Source organism: Ascaphus truei, chromosome 1, assembly GCF_040206685.1.
Source record: "Ascaphus truei isolate aAscTru1 chromosome 1, aAscTru1.hap1, whole genome shotgun sequence".
NCBI classification, from domain to species: Eukaryota; Metazoa; Chordata; class Amphibia; order Anura; family Ascaphidae; genus Ascaphus; species Ascaphus truei.
Window position 1 is genome coordinate 262,855,686 of NC_134483.1, and position 22,790 is coordinate 262,878,475.

At 41.3% G+C, this 22,790-nt stretch overlaps 1 protein-coding gene across 24 annotated transcripts in view; it reads right to left on the reverse strand.

Moving 5' to 3' along the window:
- ADGRL3 (adhesion G protein-coupled receptor L3) overlaps positions 1-22,790 on the reverse strand; it is a 2,053,745-nt gene that overhangs the window by 444,812 nt on the left and 1,586,143 nt on the right. For 22 of the 24 annotated variants that reach the window (XM_075603418.1, XM_075603394.1, XM_075603400.1 and 19 more), the window contains 2 exons: positions 15,878-16,063; positions 6,974-7,012 (listed from right to left, as the gene is read on the reverse strand). In XM_075603418.1, the coding sequence (XP_075459533.1) occupies positions 6,974-7,012; positions 15,878-16,063 (225 nt within the window). The remainder of the gene's footprint in view (positions 1-6,973; positions 7,013-15,877; positions 16,064-22,790) is intronic. The other 2 variants (XM_075603456.1, XM_075603491.1) reach the window with 1 other exon arrangement.

The window sequence follows — 22,790 nt, forward strand, 5'->3', positions numbered from 1 at the left end:
GAACTTTAGTCTGTACAGCAGGTGTAAGGTCAGGAGATGAAATGTAAATTTGTGTGTCATCGGCACAGAGGTGATATTTGAACCCAAGAGATATAATTAGGTCTTCCAGGAGAGGCGTGTGTAAAGAGAAAAGAGAAGAGGTACCAGGATAGAGCCCTTGGGTACGCCCACAGAGAGATCGATAGAGGAGGAGGTGATATCAAAAGAGACTGAAAACAAACAAAGACACTGAAAGTACAATGGGAAAGTTAAAAGGAGATCCAAGATAGAGCATTGTTAGGAATACCAAGAGTATGGAGAATGTGAAGGAGAAGAGGGTGGTCCACAGTATCAAATACTGCAGAGAGGTTGAGTAATATGAGCAGAGAGTAATGACCTTTGTCTTTGGCAGCATCGAGGTCATTAGTTATTTTGGTGAGGGCGGTTTCAGTGCAATGAGCAGTTGGGACGCCAGATTGTAGAGGGTCTAGGAGAGAATAGGTGGTAAGAAAATTGAGCAAGCGAGAGAAAACAAGGAGTTCAAGGAGTTTATAGGCAAAAGGCAGGAGGGAGACAGGGCGATAGTTAGAAAAACAGGTATACTGTTACTGTTTTTGAGAAATTGTATAACTGTGCATGTTTGAAGGAGGAGGAAAAGGTACAAGAGTAGATGGAAGAGTTAAAAATGTGTGAGTGTAGGGATTAGAGTAGGAACAAAAGGTTTTAGGAGATGGGAGGGAATGTAATCAAGAGGGCAAGCGGTAGAGGGAGAAGAGGAGATCAGCAACAATACATGCTCCTCTGCGACATAAAAAAAAAAGAGTTGAGGAAAGCAGGAGGAGAGTTAGGCCTGGGCCATGGTAAGCGCTTACTCGCTGAAGCATGCTGACGCTCGCTCATGCTTGCCACTGAGCCCCTACAACCGCAATTAGAGCGGCTTTATTAGGGGCTCGCCTACGCTTACGCAAGCGCGCGGAAACGTAGGTCTTAGGTAATTTTAAAAATCAAGCGCTTGCCGGAGCGCAGGGCCGGTCACGTGAGTGGTTCGCCCAATGAGGGCGAACCAGCTCCGTGATGTAACTGGCCCGCCCCCGGCCGGCCCCGGCCCGCCCCCTGACGTCACGCAGGGAAAGCACCCGCAAGGCCAGGGAAAGCACCCGCTTTCCCTGAGCCTCAGCGCGCCTCAGCACGCCAGCGGGAAGCTTGGCCGAGGCCTTAGGAAGAGGTGTAGGATGGGATGAGATACAGAGGGGATGTCCTGACGTATGGATTCCACCTTTTCCTTGAAATAGTCAGCAAAGTCCTGAGGTGAGATGGAGGAAGAAAAATAGGCAGCAGAGGATGATAATAAGCAAAGAAGGGTGGGTAGCCAAGTTGGTCATGTCATCCATGTGATAACAATGGAGAGAAAAGGAGTAGCTGGTATTATACCTTTGATTTGACTAACAAGTAGTTGAAATGTTACATGCTTTTGAACCTCTCAGGGTCCTTCATTGGGCATGGCAGAAATACAGAAACACAATATAATATACAGTGTTTCTGATTACACTGGATGTAGACAGGAAGTGGGAAAAAAGATGAGGTAAAAGCATTTAGCCTGGTGTGAAAATTAACAGCCTAGTCATACTGTAAAGAGCTATTCTCTTTGGATATGAAAAGGCAGCCTAGACATTAAGGAGACCCCTCATGTCTCCTTAATATCCTGGCCACCTTTGCATTTCAAAAGCGAATATAGCCTTCTACAGTATGCCTCTACTATTAATTTTTACACCTGACTACTTGCTTTTACCTCATTTATTTCACACTTCCTGTCTACATCAAACGTAATATAACTTAATGGGATTCCAAATCGATTCCAGGCTCGTAGACAAAACACAATTCTAAAAGGAAATAATGATGCAGTGGTTTTCAACCTTTTTTGTTAAGGAACCCTAGAATTATATTGCGAAATTCTGAGGATCACAACCCTTCCCCCCATCTCACACTCCCCCTGTCTCATTCCCCCATCGCCTCTCTCTTACCCTCTTACACTCCCCCTGTCTTTTCCCCCTTTACACTCAACATCTCTCTTCCCCCACTCTCTCACTTCCCGACTCTCTCTCTCCTCATTATACCCCCCTCTTTCTTCCCCTCTTACATTCCCCTTCTCTTGCTCATTCACTCTCCCCTGATCATCTCTCACTCACTGCATCTGCTTTCACTCAATCCCACTCCCCCAATCACCATCCCTCTCAAATTCACATACACACACCTCTTCCCACCCTAACAATCTTACCTTGGTGTGAGGAGGCCTCGACTGCTGCACCAGGCAGCAAGTTGGACTCGACTTCTGGTCGGTCCCGACTTGGCACAGACTGGCAGGGCGCATTTGCAGTAAAAGTGTGGCTGCAGCTGGGGAGCTGCCGGGACTGGGACAGTTGGGACATTTGTCCCAGCTCTCCCTCCCTTCCGGCTGTGGAACCCTTTAGGGAGGCCCATGGAACCCTGGTTGAATCACTGTAGTACTGGCAGATCCTGATGGCACAGTATATGATGAGTACTGTGAATTTGCTTTCATATGGCAATAGCTTCTGGCAAATGTTGTCAATATTAATATTGCTAATGTTTTTTGTGACAAATAGACCTTTTGAATTGAACTTGCTGCATGCAACCTTTGGTCCTAATCCCTTGTTCTTACTATATCCACAGACCTGATTCCCATCATTAGTGATGGATAGCAAAGTTGACAATTTGTTTCAGCTGGTTTGTCATTAATAAACTACATTAACAAAGGGTATGCAAACGAATTTTAATAATAATTCATACACTTTAAAAGGAAATATTTGATGTACTGTCACCTACATTGTAACAAAGTGAAAAATAGGCGCAAACAATTTAGTTTGTGATTCTTACTTAATAGTAAAAAATGTATAGATTAATAATCAGTGTATGTCACAATTATGAATACATATAGGTGAATATAAATAAACTAGTGCAGTGCAAAAAAGTAAAATGTGCAATACAAGAAAGTAATAAATTTGAACCCCCTGCTCAAAACCATCAGGTGGGGTTCGTCTTCACTTGTCCCCAAGATGTAGAAATCGGTCCTCAGATTCCAGGAGGAGCATAAAGGGGAAACAAAAAACACAGAGATACTCTAAGTGTAGAGGTTCTTATATTCAGTAAATGTGATGATGAAGTCTTGGCTCTTATAGAAAGCCTACTTACAAAACGTAAGATATAATCAAGCAGTGTGTAGGGGGATTAACATCTCTCCCCGACAGGTGTGATATGAGGTAGCAGGTAGTCAGTGGCTATCACTCCAAAGACAGGTGTGGTAGACCTCAGCAGGGTTCACAGTGTTCAACAGGATAAAACCCCCATGAAAAAACTGAGAGAGAAACTCTTAGCACAGATCAGCTAGGTACAAAAATGCTTTATGTTTAAAATATAAAGTGTGCACTTACAATAATGCCATTAAAATGGGCTGTTTACACTTATATAGTGTATGGGAGAAATCATCTGCCGCACTGGCTCACCGTCCTGCCCCCGCCGACGTCTGCTAGTCCTGGGTCTTACCACAGCTCACAGTGTGTGGCGATCAGATGCCGCAGCTCTGGCACGTCCCAGTGAATGTAGCATCTGACGTCACCTCTGGATAGGGTCTGGCAGTGTCTGGGCAGCTGGCGGCTTCTCTCCCCTCAGATCCAAGGTACTCAGAAACTCCCACTCTATGCGATTCCTCTGGCAAGATGAGTACTTCACAAAAATCTTACTCCTTGTATTTTTGCAATGCTGCTTTGCGAGAATTTACTCAAGCATCAACTTTAAACAGCATGAAATGTAAGAATGTTAATTAAATGTCTTATTTCAATTTGCAGAAGTTGATACCACTTCATGTCTGGTGCTTTTATGGCACAATAACAGAGGAATTTCAACATTTTGATATGTTACAGTATACAGTAATTGTGACGGGAGACCAGGACTTTTAACAAATTTATATCTGGGATCATTCAATAGGCAAAAGAAGATGGTTTAATAAAATGAGTTTTTTGGGGGGTAAACCCACGTACACACAATGAAATACAAAATACAGATGGAATATAAACACTTACTGGGGGTCTGGGGAAAAAATCTAGGCTTTCCTATGTGCAGGGCGCCCGCTTCAGCAAAGGACTAACCCTGTTCACTCCACTTCACTGGAATAAGCCTGGAACAAGCAACATTATTCCTCAGAACTGGTCCTCCGCTAGGCTAGGCCTCCCTGCACCTCAATGCCCCTGGGAGACCCTACCGGTGCTTCACTGGACTAGTCCCAAAATTATCGGTAAGTCTGGAGACTGAGAGAGAGAGAGCTCTCTGAGTGCGGTAGCCCCTTTCATAGACTTCTGTATCCTATGTTTAGCATGGACAGGGACTTTCCCCCACTCAGAGCTTGGGAACTTTTCCCATTAGCCAATCAGAGCAGGGATCATCTGGCTGATGATGTCAGAGGAAGGGCGTGCCAAGCCGTACCTTCCCCCCAGCCCACTCATGGCCTCCTGCTGGGCAGGCCCATGGTGTCTCAGAGAACATAGATGGCTTTTGGGCTTGTTCCTCTGCCCCTCCTTGCTAAACCAAATGGTCCGACACCTCTGAATATCCTTGTTCTCCTTTGAACTCAGATGCCTATGCAGACATCCTGGCTCCTATGCAAATGCTCAGGTTGACTGCATAAATATTTATACATAAAGTATAACACACTATAAACCATACTTTAATAAGGTATAAACCTTGGGGAACATTATATATGTGTGGGAAATTGGATGGGGATACCTGGGCTCGAAAACTAGGAGTCTGGGGGACACTGTGCAGCCCCAATGTAATTCACCCCACGTATCCACAAATAGTGCCTGCACTCTGGTGAGAATCAGGGGACTACTAGTAACTCGGCCCACCAAACTCCTGCAAACAAAACAAATACATTTTTGCCTAAATATCCCACTTAAAATTTACACTCACAGAATCTCATGTCTCTACGACACAGGGAACCCAAAAAGCCCCTAAACAGGTCAGGTTTTTGCTATACTTGACAAGGGACTTCCATAGCCCACCCCGTCCTTATGTGCAGACGGGTATCCGTAAAGCCTACACTGTTTATGGGGAGCCATAACATAGCATACCCCCTAAACAAGGGACCCCCTTTTCTAAGTATACAAGCACATATTTCACCATGGCTCACTTTCCTTCTCGGGCTGTGCTGAAGCAGAGCACCCTAGTAGAAAGTCACGGTTACGTTTTTAAGTTGAGCTATTGATGGGGCCAATGTGCACACATGTATCCACAAATCATGCCTGCTTGTCGAATACATTTACCGGGGAACTTTGGTCCCAGACCTTGTATGCACATTCTGACAACAGTTTCCCCGCAAAATCCCCCTTAAAACTCATACACCCAAAATCCCTGGTTAAATGCATGCCTATTAAGGGAAAATCACAATAGATACTGGTAAAATATTCTGGGGCAGTGGAGCGCTGCCCAAATACACATGGGGCTAACTATATGTGTTCCCCAACATCTACCCTTAACCTCCCGCTCCCAAAGTAATTTTTCCTGCAGCTATCTTCTATGGAGAATCATAACCACACATGGTATCCCTAGCCCAGAACCCTGCAGGGGACCGTATATGGGAACATGGTCACATGGAAACACAGTGTATTATCATACTGGGCCTAAGAGCTAACCCTCTTGGCCCATTACTCAGAGTTCTTAGGTGCAGCCAGACAGGATTGGACCTTTATTTGGAAGGTTATCTACTCCCACCATCACAATAATGTTGTGCTCTCTTATTCTTCTAGTCACTCTTGTTACAGTATAGTCACTTCTCAAACTGTTCATTGGCACATACAGCAATAATTACTAAGTGGGCCATTGTACACCTTATGACTTAAAGTACCTTTTTAATTTGCCATTGATAAAGATATATATCAAACTGACTCTCAGCCCCTACCAAATGTAGACATGCATGTACTCAAAGATCCCTAAGTCCTGTGACACTAGCCCAGCTACATAACTAGGGCAAAAATCAGTGCAAAATAAATAAATACATGGATTTCTATTAAAATCAAAAGGAGATTTTCCTTTAATAAATCAAATGCTAATACTATTTTTGGCAAAATGATTGTCAATATGGTTGCAGCCAGAACCCGTTAGTTGAGTGACAATTTTAATGATCTCTGTACATTCCCACTTCTGCTGCAATGTTTTTCAATCTATATCAATTTTCAGACATGTCAACAATATATTTTTAAACCAAAGCACTATTTGACCCATTTGCACAGGATGAATTTCAATTACTTCAGCAAGACAAATAAGTTATGGTGGGTGAAGAAGTGACAAAAACCCTCCCCCGTACAGTGTACAGCAAGTAAAAATACCACTTGAGAGCACATTCACATGTCTCAAATAGGTCTGGCTGCTTTTCACAATTATCTCTTAGCATACCATGCTTCCACTGCAGCAAGGGAGTCTGGGTAATTACATGCAAATCAACATGTAGTGTGTTAATTATGCTTCCTGTCCATTTTAACATGGACCCATATATGTTTATGCCTGCTGTATTCCACAGCTTTTTTTTTTTTTTTTTTTAAAGCACAGTCTGGGTTAAAGAAGTGCATAGCCACTAAACCTACAGTACTCACCGACAGCTGTTTCGGCCTGTGCTCATATGCATGTAATTTCCCAGAATCCCTGGCTGCAGTGGAAGCATTGTATGCTAAGAGATAATGGTGGAAAGCAGGGTTACAGACCAGTTTGAGACATGTGAATGTGCTCACAAGTGGTATTTTTATTTTCAGCTATAAAAACACCTTAGAAACAACATAACTGCATATATACCATATTAAATATACTTAAATTGGGATATGAAAATAAATAACAAACAATAGAAACATAACCATAAGCCAACAGTATCTAAACATAAGCAGTAATACAAAAGACAATGATTTATCATATATATAAAAAATATATAAAGTACCTGGACATATGCTCTGCAAGAGCGCTCTCTTTTCTGAAGCTGAATCCACAAAGATGGATTAAATACATAACAGAAAAAAAACAATAGAAATATATATTAGAAATACAAATAACATATAAAGGCAAAGGTTTACAAAATTAGTTCTCCTATCACCAATTTCCTACCACATACTGAATGATGCAAAAAGCATGTCTCGTTTGTGGAGTTGCTTTATTTTCGATCTATTCATTATTATATGGTTTGAATTCAAAGCCCCAGAGTTTAGTATGAATAAAACTGAGGTGTATACTTTAAAACACTTCAAGAACCAGTAACATCATTCTAATGCATGGAATATGTTCCTTTTTTTATTGACTTTTACTCCACAGAAATGCAAGAAATAGAAGTATTGATGTACAGTAGTTATCAATTGTTGTTCTATTTTATTTTCTATTCATAAATTACTACAATTATGTAAACATGGCCGAATTAAGTTTCTCTTAGTTATCAACCCCCAAAATAGATATTAACAAAACATTGTCCTTAACATATCCCATCTTATCAGGGCTGGCTTTATGCACAGTTAAACTTGGCGCATGCCTGGGTCCACAGAAGACGTGGTCCTGGCGGATGTTTGTTAAATACATAATCTGGCCCTGCATTGATCTCTAATCATCAGATGCAATTTGTCTGTCAATCACTGACAGGTAATTTCTGATGATTAGAGTGGGAATTCTAGAGAAAGCACTTAGATCATGCACACCAATAACATTAAAATATTCAAAAAGATAAAAGCAAGGAATAAAGATATTACCATCTGCTCCAGGGTGAACATACAGCCTGTTGTGCAAAGGTCTAGCAGTGACCCTGATTAAGTAATTTGTACAGTATACCGGAACGTTGGTCTGTACAAGATGTTTGTCTAATAAGTACGTATGAAAAAACTTTGAAATTACATTTGGAATGCCTGGTCGTATTCTTCTACTGTATATCTGCTTGGGATTAGAGTGACCCAGCTCCGCACTGCATGAAGGACACTGGGGGAGAAAGCAAGAGACATACTGTGTCTCTCTATGGCTCTGTATGCCTCTGTATGCCTCTATCATACTGTATGTGTATGTATCTCTTCATATAGCTGTGTGGCTGTGCATGTGTGTGTGTGTGTATGCCTGTGTGAGTATTTGCGCATAAGATTTACTGGCCTGTAGGGCTTTAGCCAAATTCGTAGATCAAAAAAGCTATTAGGAGACGTAAATAAACATTAATTTGACATAACTGTCAGACCATTTGAAAATATTTATTTTGAGTCCTGTAATTATTTCATTATTCATTTTTTTACATTTAAGGAACAGGATTTTTTCCCTTAATATATATTAGGATTTCTTTTCACCCTAGGCAACCAGTTCTATTTTGATATACTGTTTAGAGCATATATGGTGTAAATCATTCATTTCAAGTCAAGGGAGATAATGGGAATACATTCTTACTTGTCAGCGAGAAGACAGATTTATAGCATGGCAAATACAGTAGACTTGGTCCAGAGTCCAGCATATATTTTCTAATGTAAAACAAACAACCAGCGCAAACTAAAAACACCAATAGTGAATCCAAAAAAGCTATGATTAAACCAGCTATAATATGTAAAAAGACTTAAGAAAGTCTTCAAGAGATTTAAGATAATAAATGTAAATATCATCCTCGGAGAGAAATGCAGCTATTTCGGAAGATGTTTCCCCATATCTATTATGGCAAGACAGCAAAAAAACTCATGGAATGTGCTTCCTCAGAGGTCCAGTAGTCTACTGCAACCCTGAGGAAGCTCATTACATGAGTGAAACGCATGGGCTCGTTCTTTACTTGCGCCTACTGCTACCCCTGCACTTTTGGAAGCTATCATCAAATCCTTAGGATCTTCACCTCCACTGATATCAGCAATACGGAAGCGTGACTGCCAGCTAGCATAGGATGAAGCCGGCTACCACAGGAGCAAGCAATTGGGACGGCACGTCTTTTAGAACCTGAGTGGTCATACCACTTTTATTTAACCTGGAGCATGTGAGTGTAATGTGTCCACTGGTCAAATGTATTTTTATTCTGCTAATTGTTTTGCACTATGTCTACCTGATTTTTCTTCGCATAATCAAAGGGAGCGTAATTTACATCCACATTCCCAATGACAAGGACCGGACCAATTATTGAAAAATGCTTGATTTTCTCTGACACCACGTGAGTGGGCATTCAAATTTTTTGGAGCAAGAATTTTTATCATTAGTAGTTTTGCACTATGTATATCTTTCTCTTCCTTTTAGGACCATGGAGAGTCTTGCACTTTGAAGGTTTTTTTTCTGTCTTGCCATATATTTTCTAATATCAATACTTCATACCTGTTATTTGTGTAATGTTGTTACGTAAATGTATTTTGATAAGGTGTTAAAATAAAACCCATATGATATGGTGGAAAGGTTGCAAGGGAAAAAAAGTGGTGAAATGAGGAGGTCCAAACAGGAGGTCTTTGCTTTATTTATCCTTGTGCTGCCAACATTTCAGCTTTTTGGTCTGTTATAAAATGTTAAATATGGCTATTTATCAGAATATATTGAACAAGTTTAATTTCTTAAGACTTTCTTAAAAAAATTATAAATTTAGTTTATGAGCCATTTCATAGCGTAGTTACCACTTTCCATGGCAGACCTCATGGAATTCACTATGTATACAGATGCAGCGGTCGTTAGTCGAACAAATCACGGCGTCGCTTTCGTGTGCGCATCTGTACTCTACGCGGCACTAATGCGGCCAATCGCCCCAGGCACACGTGTTTATCGCGGTTGCTTTGTTTGAATTTCATGGATTGTGTGCAATTAAATGCAATGAAATGAATGAATTGTATTGTATACAGTACTGTGCTACTGAGCTACTGTGTCAATTTCAGGTGTTTAAAAGCCAGAACACTAAAATGCAATTTTCTGTACTCGCGTCTAAAGGCGGTACGGTTGGAAGAAATCCCGCGCCATGACATGGGTATTCCGAGGTATACACTGCGTGAAGTGTTTCAATAACGGCCGCTGCATCTGTACATCACAAAAAGTATTGCTTAAGGGAAATCCTCTACTAAATGGAATAAATTTAATAAGTAATACTATTTCAGTAGTGTACATGTTTGAGAAATCTTTGAAAACACTGTGGGGCTTATGCAGAGAGGTACGGTTCAAGAAAGGCTTAAATTCGCCGCAGGATTGGCATTTAATGTTGTGCTATGCAGGGTACTCCGGTAGCGCGGTGTGCATGAAATTGCTAATTAGGCGAGTTTCACTTGGCGTGAAACTCGCCATTCAGAGGCGCGCGGTATTTGCCCACAATACAGCCAACTTTTTTTGGCGGGCAAAATTTCCCCTAAACGCGCCATTTAGTAGCTCCGATTGGCGCGAAAATGCGCATCAGAGCTACTGGAATCGTGCGTGTTTTACCATTGGCGAAATCACGCTTCTCTCCACACGTCTGGCGAATTTGAATTGGCCCGCCAAGTTCTCGCCACTAACTGCCTAAATGCAGACATTTTTGCCTCTAACCTGGCGAAATTTACCTTAACGTACCTCTCTGCATAAGCCCCTATGTGACTGTATCTTTTCTCAATAACTGTATTTTATTTAATTACTAAAATGTTCTATTTTATGACCAGTGTTTAGTTTTCCTGCTGACAAAATAAAAGAAGGGAAAAAATCTTGGCAAATTAATTTTTTAGAACCCGTGATCAACGAAGCTGAAAATGATTCACCTTAAAGTAGCTATTCTAGTGACTATTGTGAGTCCAATTTTGCTTCCAAAATGATTTCATGCATTCTTAAGTGAACACAGTGCAGTTGCTCCTCTGAAGAATTAAGTGGGGAATGAGCAAAAGTAAATTACAGGGCCTGTCATTTGGATCACTGGTTCGTTTCCCTGTTTTGTAGAACTCACACACTCTGGAATTTTAATGTGCAATGCAATTGATTATCTCTGTGGGAAATTAGCAGCTCGGATGGCATAGGAATGCTCCAGTTATCACACTATACCAGAGAAAACTAGAAGAGAATAGGATTTCATATTTAACCTCATTTTCAAATTTAAAAAATGGTAATGTGACCTCAATTAATTTTACAGTAATTAAGTACTGTCTGAAGCTGTAAGATAACATTTATTAACAGATCATACAATGAAAAAAGATTAAGATTTATTTAAATATGAATGCAACATATTGTTGATATGTCCGATAATTAAGAACATGGCAACAGTGTTTTGTTTGGTGTGGCTTATTATAACCAGTTTTTAGGAGGTCATACATAGTTATTAAGTAATATTATATCTAAATAATAAAAAATCATATTGTTGAAAAGCCTCTTTTAGCAATATTTCTTATTAGCTTTAGTTGAAACCTACAATTATTAAACCAGGTAACGTAATATTAATTAAGCACTGACCAATTTTTATGTATGGTAAAGTTTAAAAAAGAAATCAATTCATATCATGCATATAATTAAAAAAATTGTTGACACTTTAAGGCAGATCCCAAGAAGTCCATTAAATCTGTCCTACTAAGATACTATAATATTACCTAATTAGGTAATGGACATTAATTTTCCTGGATTTAACGGATATCCTCAGAACTAAATACATGTGAAAACAATGTTCATTAGGTGGCTCTTTAAAATACGCTTAATGGCATGTCAAGTTAGCACTGCCTTGAAATAAAATGGCGTTAAGCTTGTCTTACTCAAATTGGTATTCAATCTCTTGCATGATTGGCTCTGGTACATAAGGGTACTCATACCCATGAGACTGTCTGTACCTTGCTACAATATCTATCAGCCCTACTCAACTTGGTGAGTTTCCTGTTCCTAGCCTTGCCTGGCAGTACCCAGTATACAGGCTCCTCAGGGGCAATATCATCATATAATATAGATGAGCCTTTAGGTATCACTTGCTTCTGTGTGATTTCCCTCCATCTCCTAGAGAGCTTTTCGGCAACCTCCTTCTTAGAGTATGTGCCTATATCCCTCCAGTGATCTACCACATTATTCTTGATCAATTGGAACCTTGTATGATCCATCCCCTTATCGTACCCCTCAAACCATTGTGCCCACCATTTATCTTGGTGCTCATATGAGGATGACACACTCATACCCTCCTCTGACTCATATTTTGAGGACACCCCAGATGTCTCTCTATCTGTGGAATGTGAACCTTTACATTTACCTCTGCTTACATGTGTATATACTGTGGGGTTCATTCTTGGTGCTAAAGAACTTACAGCACCCTCCTTTTCAGAAGACTTGGACTCTCTGGTCCTACCTCTAGGTGCAGGATTAAATACAGTAGGTTTAGGAACAGGTATACGACATGACATGGTATCTCCCCATCAGAACACTCATCGCTGGTAACCCAATCCCGCCAGTCCATGGAAAATGTAGGCGTCTTATCTCTCATACTCCCACTAGTACCTGGTGGACATGAACGTGACGGGGCAGGAGCAGTGGCCGGAGCATTGGCGTTAGGGGCGGTGACAAAAGAATCGCCATAGTCCAGAACAGTGTCTCTCAGTCGGGCTATGCCGTGACCAGTAGGGGTTCTCTTACTGTCCCTTGTAGCACGGCTCTGGGTTCCTCTTCTCACTAAATCATCTCAGGACCTCTTGAATTCCTCATCCTCAATACCGGATCGCCTCAAGGAGTCAGGTGCTTCTCTTAGGCCCAGGCTCTGTGTCAAGCCGGAAGTGATGTCATCTTGGGTCGTCTCTTCGGAGTCACCGTACACCTCTTGGTCCCGTGCCAGAAGTACGTCACTCACCGGAAGGGGCGGTGGTGGATCTGCGGGGTCACGGATGAGCAGGTAGGCTGCCGGATGCCCTCTCTCTCGGAATCTTCCTCCTTCACCTGGCGGAAGTAAGGGGGTGGTGGTGTCTTACCGCTCCGCTGGCTCGCGATACTCTTTGGCTCTCCAGGAGCAGTCTCGGGTCCCATCTCCACCGCACTGGGAGTCGCCATGGCCGTGGGACTTCTACGTGCTCAGTCCGCACCAGCGCTTGCTGTCGGGGGATCTCCAGACTCATCTGCTCCATTTTCCGAGTAAGTGGACTCGACTGTTTTTCACTGCTGGAGTGGTTCGCCGGCCGGCACATCACCACTGATGACAGGCTGTCTCTTTCGTCGTCCGACGAGGATGGCAACGGCACCTTGGCCGGGGATCCACATCTGGTCTTGGCTGCACCACTAATGGGTATGGGTACAAAGTGGTCCCACTCCGGTACCTCCACTTTGGGTGCTCCCCTCTCCGTCGGGGTAAGTCTTGATAGTTCGGTCTGGTTCCCTACCGCAGGGTTGAGGTATGGGACCAGAGCAGCATTCGCCTCCACTTCCTCCACCTACATCAGTGTCGCCGAGGTCCCTCACGCGGAGCCACAATGGTGGGGAATGGCTTAGCAGGCCAGAGGTAGAATATGCCACACTGTTGGCATCATGCGGTGGTACTTGGAGCTGGCCCCGGTAACCTGCACTGCAGACACAGGCACCAAAGGTACTCGCGACCCTCAACCTCCACAATCAGGAAGCCTCCTGGGAGCTGGTACGTAGATACGTTGCAATCAGCCATCTTTTCCTTAGGGGTTGAATCAATCAGCTTGCTCACTCGACAATTCTCTCCTTCTCTGTCACCAGCCAAGCAAGAGGGAGTGTGCTGTCGCTCACTTCCTGCTCTCCCTTCAGCTTGGGTGGAACTCTGCAATTGGCTCTTCATGTGCCCCCTCCCTCTGGTGGAGATTATAGGAGTGGCACTCAGCTTCTCTGTGTGATGGGGACTTTCTGTGGGTCCAGTCACAGCACAGGGGGACGCGGCCACGGCTTTCTCGCCAGACCCGGGCACATTTCTGCAAATATTTTTCTCACAGCCTGTTTGCACGCAGCACGTGCGCTATACAGGCTTGGCGGGAACTGCCATTTTAACTTCTTAGGGCCACGCAGGGCACTTTTACACACAACAGCCATCTTTGGTGAACCCACAGTGTTCATGGTAGCGCAACCTTCAATGCCTTTAGGGGAACTCGTTCTTTGGTACACACCACACTCCATTTTAGCTCTAACCAGTGATAAAATCATAGCATACCCCAGGCTAGGCAAAACTCCTTCTTTTGTACACTGCACACGATAGCAGTCCAGTACAAATGCTCTGCGGTTAGTATTCTGGTTACTGGCTAGAGTACTCTGGACTTTTCCTTGCAGTACTTGGTGTCAACCTACTTTTGGCCACTCATAGCCCAGATCCTATCAGAAGTTCCTGTCCCATGTTAACAGGCTACCCTCTAGGCATCCTATGACTATCTGCCTCAAGGTGACTAGGACAGCTACAGCCTTGTATCCAGATCTACTTCACCCTCTAAGGGCATCTAGGGTGTGCTTTGCGAGTGGACTTTCTTCTCCTGACTACCCCTAGATTCCCTTCCTTCCTCAGCACTTGCTATGGAAATGTACTTAATCTTCCAGTTCTGTTTCGCTGAAAATGATAAAAAGGATAGAACAACAAAGCACTACTAGCACTAGTGCTTAGGCAAATAAGGAGTTAAACTGAGTGTGTGCCCATAAAAAAAACAATTTAATGGTTCCAAATAAAAACAGCTACATGGAGGAGTACTTCACTGAAAGCCTGACCTGATTGCTCTCAGCAGCACCTCCAAATGTAACCCTCTTTCCCCCACCCAATCTCACATAGGGTCTCCTAGGGGAAAAACTGCTCTGGCTACATGTGTTAGTTTGGTGCAAACCTGCTGGTAACAGGGGGCCATGAGTCCGCATGATGGTATAGGGGACGAACAGGACAGGCTTCTGGGGTTGTGCCCGGATTCTACTCACAGGTGCAGTGCCTCCATATTGTGCAGCCGCCAGATGTATGGGGTGAAGTATCTGCAAAGGAACTCTCCCCCTCCTCCAAATATACTTCAATCTCAGGCAGGTAAAATACAGGTGAAATATAGGTAAAATGCAGCAGCTTCTTTATTTATCTTCCTCTATTCAGTAGTACAGATTACAGCAGGTCTTCTCCTTTAGGATGTCCCTGAACCCAACTCCCAGCCAAGGGCACCGAGAGGGGTTCCAGCTCGTCCCCTATCCCCTGGTAGGATAGGAGGTATGGGTATACCCACACTCCCCGCAGGGAGGCCTCAAGCCTGTCAGAGGCCTGACAGCTTGGTCTGGGTAACCTTGCCCCTCTCACGGTAGGGACAAACTGACTAAATAGAAAGTTGCAGTACATTAAGCAAGCTCCAGCAGGCACAACCCCAGTGTCTCTAATTGACACTGCCTTCACTGACTCACTGCACTGCATGAAGTGGGGAAAACCCATGATTACTCCTGGCAACCTACCCTTACCCAAGTATTACTGCCAGGAGGAGGGCAAACCTATAGCCCAAACCACACAGGGCTACACATATGAAACATGTTTTTACATTTCTGTGACCCTCATTAACATGAGCTAATAATTTTGTTGATCTTATTCCACTCATTTTATTCTTTGGTGGCAGAGACCAGTATTTTCTTTAAAGGGAACACATAATCCCTATTTAGTGGTTGTACAGAAGTTAAAGAAATGTAATACAGTAAATATTTTTAGTCTGATTCAGCAAAAAGATGGCAAAAATGTGAAAGTATATTGAAATTGGTATTTCCAACAGAGTGAAGAACAAATATGACATAAGTAAGAAAGCATGTACCATTTCTAAAGACTGATAGTCAAAAGTTTCTAAAATAAACTTGCACCATTTTGTCCGAGAAGTCAAGAAAATGAAGTGCCCACTCTGAATACAAATATTGTCAATTTTATTCTTTACCATTGAGCATTTTTTTTACATCGGAATAAAAAATCTACAATAAGAAATCTACAACTATCCCAAATATGAAAACTTACCTTATTTAAACTTCGTGCGGCACTGTCTTTCCCACCTGGAGTCAAGTTCCTTAGCTGGACGTCCAACAAATCCACCAACTGATCCATGGCACGAACTGAATATGTAATATCACCGGCATTCAAATGACCTTTTGTGTGCTCCGCAAGCTCTCTTGCAATGTTGGCTGCTGTTTCTTGTAACTTCAGCTATAAAGCAAAGAAGAAGAAAAAATGTACACAAATATATATATATAATTTTTTTAACTTATTTATTGTCTCCGTAGCTATTGTATTTGTAAAACAAAATGATAATAGATGAAAGATGGAAGATATATCTTCCATCTTTGTTGCATTTGAAATGTAAAATATCCTTTGTCTAAAAAGTAACACTTCATTCATACATACAATTTTGACTCAAAAGGCAATTGAAAAATCACTTGTGAGTGTAAGGCTGCATATACTGTACAGCAAAGGATTAATTAAATGCACTCTTGTCTCTAGATATTTTGTGAGTAGTTTGAGGCTGCTAATGAGGTGTGGAAAAGAATAGCCATGGTCTGACATTTGCCCTCCTGTAATGTCATCATCAAGTCAAAATAAATAGAAAAATTAGGCCATTTGGTTTAAACTGAAATACAGCTCATTTATAAAAACCTTATATCATTATATTTTCATTCAAACATTGATTTCAATTAATAGAATGGTACAATTTGAGTAGCAAGTGTAGCTACTGTAGCACCTTTATGGCCACAGAATATTTACAATGTTGCCAAAATATTTTTAAACAATTATTTCACTGTCTATGGTACACCATAAAAAAAACATAAATACACTACCGACACGATTTATTCGAGCAGGGCTAGTTCCACAAGCCGGGGGATGCCCCGGCTTGCTAGCCCCACTCCCTCTGCGTGCCGCGTGTCACCGATGCGCGGTCACGCGTCATCGGGTGCCAGCACCCCCTGCACGCGCGTCCAGGGCTCCCCGAGGGAGCCCTGGTGTCCCGCGATGTGGGGGATGGCGGCAGGGAGTTCCGGGGGACCCGGTGGACCCGGCAGCGGGAGGGAGAGCGCCCCGATCGGAGGGCGCTCTTCCGCTGCTTCGGCGCGCGCCCGGCACCCTCCGGCGCGCGCCAGGTTACTGCTGCGGCCGAGAACGGGCAAATGCTCGAATAAACTCGGCCGCAGCAGTACTTTGTTTTTAAATAAATTAAATATTAAGTCGGTGTTTCACTTGGATTTTTTGTGTGATCTCATCAATCTCACTAATATGCAAAAAAATCTAAAATATTTTTCTACGTCAAATAAACTGTCAGTTCATTTTCTTTAAAAAAAAATGAAAAAAAAAAATGAAATACTTAAGCCTCATGATGTTCACTGCATTCTTAGGAACGTCGTTGTTTTTGCTCATATTCGAGGGCAAAATCCCATTGACCACTCCATTGGAGCATAGCAGTGAACATGATCGCAAAAGAAATTTCCATCTCAATCATGATCATGATTGCTACCCATAGTATTCAATATGATCACTATCCCAGATGTCCAGTTGCCAAAAATTACCTTATAGCTTTTTCTCATTGATTAATACGGCTTAGTAAATACTGCAATATCTACTGGTTAATGACTGTTAAAGAAAATTTGCCAAATACATTCTAAAAAAAAAGCAAGACAAAACTACTGTAAGTAAATGTCAGCTGCCGACAGTGAAAAAAATGTAATTATTATTTTCTATGCAGATTTTTTAAGTAAAGCCTAGCAGACACCTTCACCCATTGATCACATCACAATTTTGTTGTTTTTAATGGTTTTTGAAGAGAAACAATAATAATTGCATGCTGCTTGGGTCAGTCCTTTTTATGACTTGGAGAGTAATTTTGATTATTTTAATAAACTTTGCAGTTTATTAATAAAAGCATAATCCAATTTAGCACCATATATTAGAGTAAACTGATACTGTATATGTGAATAAGTTTTCTACAATTTTTAACAGTTATGAAAAGCTAAAGAATTGTAATAGATTGGCAAATGTGGGTCCAAAGTCAATGGTGCATACACGGAACATCCTTGAGTAACCAAAATATGGGGTCAAAACAATTGTTTCAAATTGCAGTGGAGTGCCTACAGAATATGTTTTTTTCCCTGTAATACATGCATGCTGCTGTTTCCAGTACTGTATATGGCACCCAAACTTTCAAAATATAAATTATTATGTGATTTGCCACTATTAATATATATTATATCAGCTAACCAAACTGAATATTCATGTAGGTATGCACAGGTTGAAAACAAGAATATTACAAAGCAATGTTGTGATGGTCTCAAAAATACATAAATAGGTGTACTGTAGGATCAATTCTACTGTAAATAAATAAAACTGCTTTTAACAAAAATGAGAAAGAAAATATAGGACCCTTTCAGTGTGAGATGGGCAGGCAGATTATTGGAGATAAGGAAAAAGCAGGGTTATTAAACAAAATTCTTTGCCTCTGTGTTTAAGAGGGAAGAATCAATTTCAATAGTAGTGCCGTAGGAGGAAGCCACAACCTCCATATTAATGAACAATTGGTTAACTGAGGAAGAAGTTCATAAGCGTCTTGAAAAAATTGAAGTAAATAAGGCACCTGGCGCCGATGGTATACATCTAAGAGATCTAAATGAGTCAAGTTCAGTAATAGACAAACCATAACATTTAATATTCAAGGACTCCATTTCCACGGGCTCGGTACCACAAGATTGGCTTAAGCAGATGTGGTGGCTATATTTAAAAAGGCATAAACCAAAAGAAAAAAGAACTCAGTTAAATATAGCACTCAGATATCGCTTGTGAGGAATGTCAATATTAAAATTATCTTTATTCAGATTAACTATTAAAATATATGGTGCATAGGGTAGGATAAAAAATAAAACATGACTCAATTGTAGTTGGTGATAAACAGAACTACTAATTGCTCACCATTTACATTAGATGAAGTCTTCTTTTTTGGTATCAGCATTTTGCTCCGATCCATTGTCCTAACTTTTTCTAATTCCAACATAAGTTGTTTATAGTCGTATCCCCATTCCATAAATCTCAAAAAGAGAAATTGAGCTTGTTGCTCAAAGTCAGCTTCATTACTCCAGTTTCTCTTGATTCTCATGAATTGGCCTCCAGGTATATTACTAATCCAAGATTTCTTATGATTGCTGGAGGCCAATATAAGATTATTTGTGTCAACCTTCTTAAAGAAAGTGGTTGTTGTAATCCCCTCTTCTTCTGACGCTTTTAAATTCAGATCCAAATAGCTGACACTCTCTGTGTGTGTAACGTGGGTAAAGACCAGAATATGGTCATTGGTATTGATATACTCGATAAAGCGATCCACAGACTCTTCGTCCCCCTCCCACACACAGAGAATGTCATCTATGTAGCGACGCCATACCACAACTCAATGTATAGACAAATAGAAGGGGTTATAAAAAAGCACTGGGGAATTATATCAACAGATCCTATTTTAAGTGGTCATATTAGTACATCTCCTAGTTTTATATACAGAAAGGCCCGTAGCTTAAAGGATGTACTAGTTGCAAGCGATATTGGGAAAACTGTGGATCCAATATCTGGACAATCCTGGTTGAGCAATAAAGTATCAGGGAATTTCTCATGTGGGAGGTGTTGTATCTGTAGATTCCTTCACCCTGAGCGTAAAACATTTAAGTCCAATAAAAACCACAAAGTGTATAATATTACAGATTTTATAAACTGTAATACCAGTTTTGTAGTGTACTTATTAGAATATCCATGCGGCCTGCAATATGTAGGCCGCACGAAGCGCAGTCTTAAACTTCATATCCAAGAACATGTGCGAAACATAAAACATGCCCTACAGACCCATAGCGTAAGTCGTCACTACTCTACCCATCACAATAAAGATCCCTCATCCCTAATCTTTAAAGGAATTAAATATATACCTCGGAGCAGACGAGGAGGAGATAGAATAAAAGATATTTCGGTCCAAGAAACATACTGGATACATAAATTTGAAACTTTAGGTCCTAATGGTCTAAACGAAAACATAGACCTATGGTGTCTGTACTAATGAATATGTCTCAAAGATCAATTTCCTGTGTCTTGTCTGGCAATAACTCATGTACAACAATTATTTGGAACTCGTTCGTGATACCCATTCGTTTTATTAAAAATATGTGTTTTATTGTATTTATCATGATAAGGTACTAACCTTTTGTCTGTTCTATTTCAGAGCCATTTATGTTTATTAACTATACTGGCAATTTTATAAATATGTTCTTAATGTTATCTCTATCTATTTGCTATGTGTATAATAAAAGTGTGTTTTTTAGTGATGCCCTGACCACTGTTGATGGGGTTAAACCACATGAGCTTGAAGGTTAATAATGACCACATTATACCCACACATGTGGGATGCTGTGGAGTGTTGATCTGATTGGTCTATGTGCTCTTGTGTTTGACCTATCAGCGGTGAATAAAGGGTATATATATGTTCTAAATTCATTTTTAAATTATCCCTGAAGAAGCTTATGCTTCGAAATGCGTTGGATAGATTTTATTGCTCTTAAAATCATTATCTGCACAATCTGTGTGTTGTACCAAGCACTCGACTCATTTCATAATCTGTTTTACCCGGCATTGCTGGAGTGACGCAAATATCACACTTTACGGCCATCCTCGCTTTGCGGCCGGTCGCGATAGCCACACGGGACACGTGACGAACTTACCTGGTGGCAAACTAAACAACTCCGACTTCTGAGGGTGTCGCATTCGGCGGTAAGCCTGAAGAAAAGGCGGCTCTCGACGGCCCTGACCCGAAAAGGATATCTACATACAAACAGGACTAAAGTGGAGGCTTTTCACCAAGTACCGTGGCAGTGCGTCCTGGAGGCAGTGAAGGAGAACTCCTGAGGTCTAGCAGTGGCTGTGCGACGTCTGGTAACTCATGTCCTGTACATGAAATGCTGTTTACCTTGTGATTTGATGTACGCAGATATTTTACCCCTATAATATATATATATATTTACTTTACAAGCTTCACTATGTGCGTCTGCGCTTTTGTTTTCTTTGTATTTCAGTTGTTTTAGGGGTGTCCATATCCCTATCATTATAGCTGCAGACTCCTGTGTTCTACTTAGAGGTTGTAATTCTTTATTTTTTAACACTAAGGTGGTGAAGGGGTTAACTATACACTAGAGGTAGTAAGTTTGCGCATTTTTTCTTGTTTGTTCTTCTGTATTCTCACCCTATCTAGTGCTGCACTTATTCTCACTGTAATAATATCTGCGTGAAAAACAAACAGCCCAAATACCATCATGGTTTGGAGTTTAGCTGCATGTAGAGCCAAACGTGAGGAGGCCTTTGATCTCCTCTTTGCAGAGGAGCCCAAAGTGACCAATGAGCCACCCAATGATCAAGTATCTATGAAAGAACTGTTTAAAAACCTAGAAAAACTGTTAATAACAGAAAGCAAGCAATGGTTTGAAAGACGTACCATGCAAAGGTACCTAGATTGTGGAAGATTACCAAGAGGGCTTCGCATTTTAAAGAGCCCTACCTTTGGTAGGGATAACGAGCACTTCATGAAGGAGTGGGTACGCATTTTGGATGAATGTTCCAATGATTTAGTACGACTCATCATTTTTGAGAGGAGTAAATCACTCAAAGAATTGGGAGCCCAAATTGAAGAACAATTAAAATTATGGAGACCCTTATTATTAGTATTGATTGCTCTGAGATGGAGCACGAGGTGTGCGCCAACTTAGAGCAACATGACAATGAGACTGTCAAGACAAAACACTTTACATTTTTCAGAGACAAAAATGACTACGACACAAACAAACAAAGAACTTGGGCTAAAGATGACGGTAAGGGAAAGGGGGCAGGTACTAAGACTACGAATGAACCTAAGGGGGATGCCAGTGGTCGCCCAATTGATAACACAGAACACCAAAATGGTTATAGAATAAATGAACAACAAAGAGATAGAGGTAGAAACCCAAGAGGCTATCATCATATAGATAGAAGGGATTATCCTAGGAGGGATAGATCATACCCTCAAAGGGAAGGACATCCCAGAAATCCCAACTATAAAGGGAGAAATTATGATGAAAATTATAACTATAATAGAAAAAGACAAATAAATTACCAACAACAAAATGAGCCATATAGACCTCCTGTAAGGGTTCCAGACCATATACGTGAGAGTCGTCCTGCCTCCTCTCCCTCTCCCTCTTCTCCATCCCTTTTTTTAGATATGATAAGGAGAAGGCACGGTTCACCAGAGAAAGAGTTGAAAACAACAGAGAACCACAAACAGGTGACCTCTGGGACAAAGCTAAAAAGACCGTTACCCAAAGAGGGAAAAGAGGAGGATCCAGGGTCCGAAAGAAAAAAATACTAAAAAGTCAACAAATTCCGATTGATAGAGGTATTTTTAATCTCTCTTCGGTTATTCTCACAGATGACCAAAAAAGAGTTCTAAGTAAAGGGCTCTCTTTCTCTAAGACATGCGGAGCAAATTCATTTCAACTCTTCAAAGACCTACACAAATTTATAAGAAATATTACACTTAAGAGACACTTTCTTAAATCAGAGAAGGAACCCAATGTCAAGTTAGATGTAATCCCCAGTTCAGAACAAATAAATGAAGAATCAACCTGTCTTCACACCCCTTTCAGGGCTCAATCAACATTTTATCCATACCAATGGAAGGGTAACCATGTGGATACCTTTTTCGATATGGTATATAATGACCTTAATGGTATTAATGATAGTGGGAGAGAAGGTAATATTAGACATAACCTCACTAAGGCCGAAAATCTGGCACTAAGATTCTTGCAGGATAACCATCAACTTATTATTAGACAGGCTGACAAAGGAGGAGGTGTGGTTTTACAAGATCGCTCTGTATATGAACTAGAGGCAC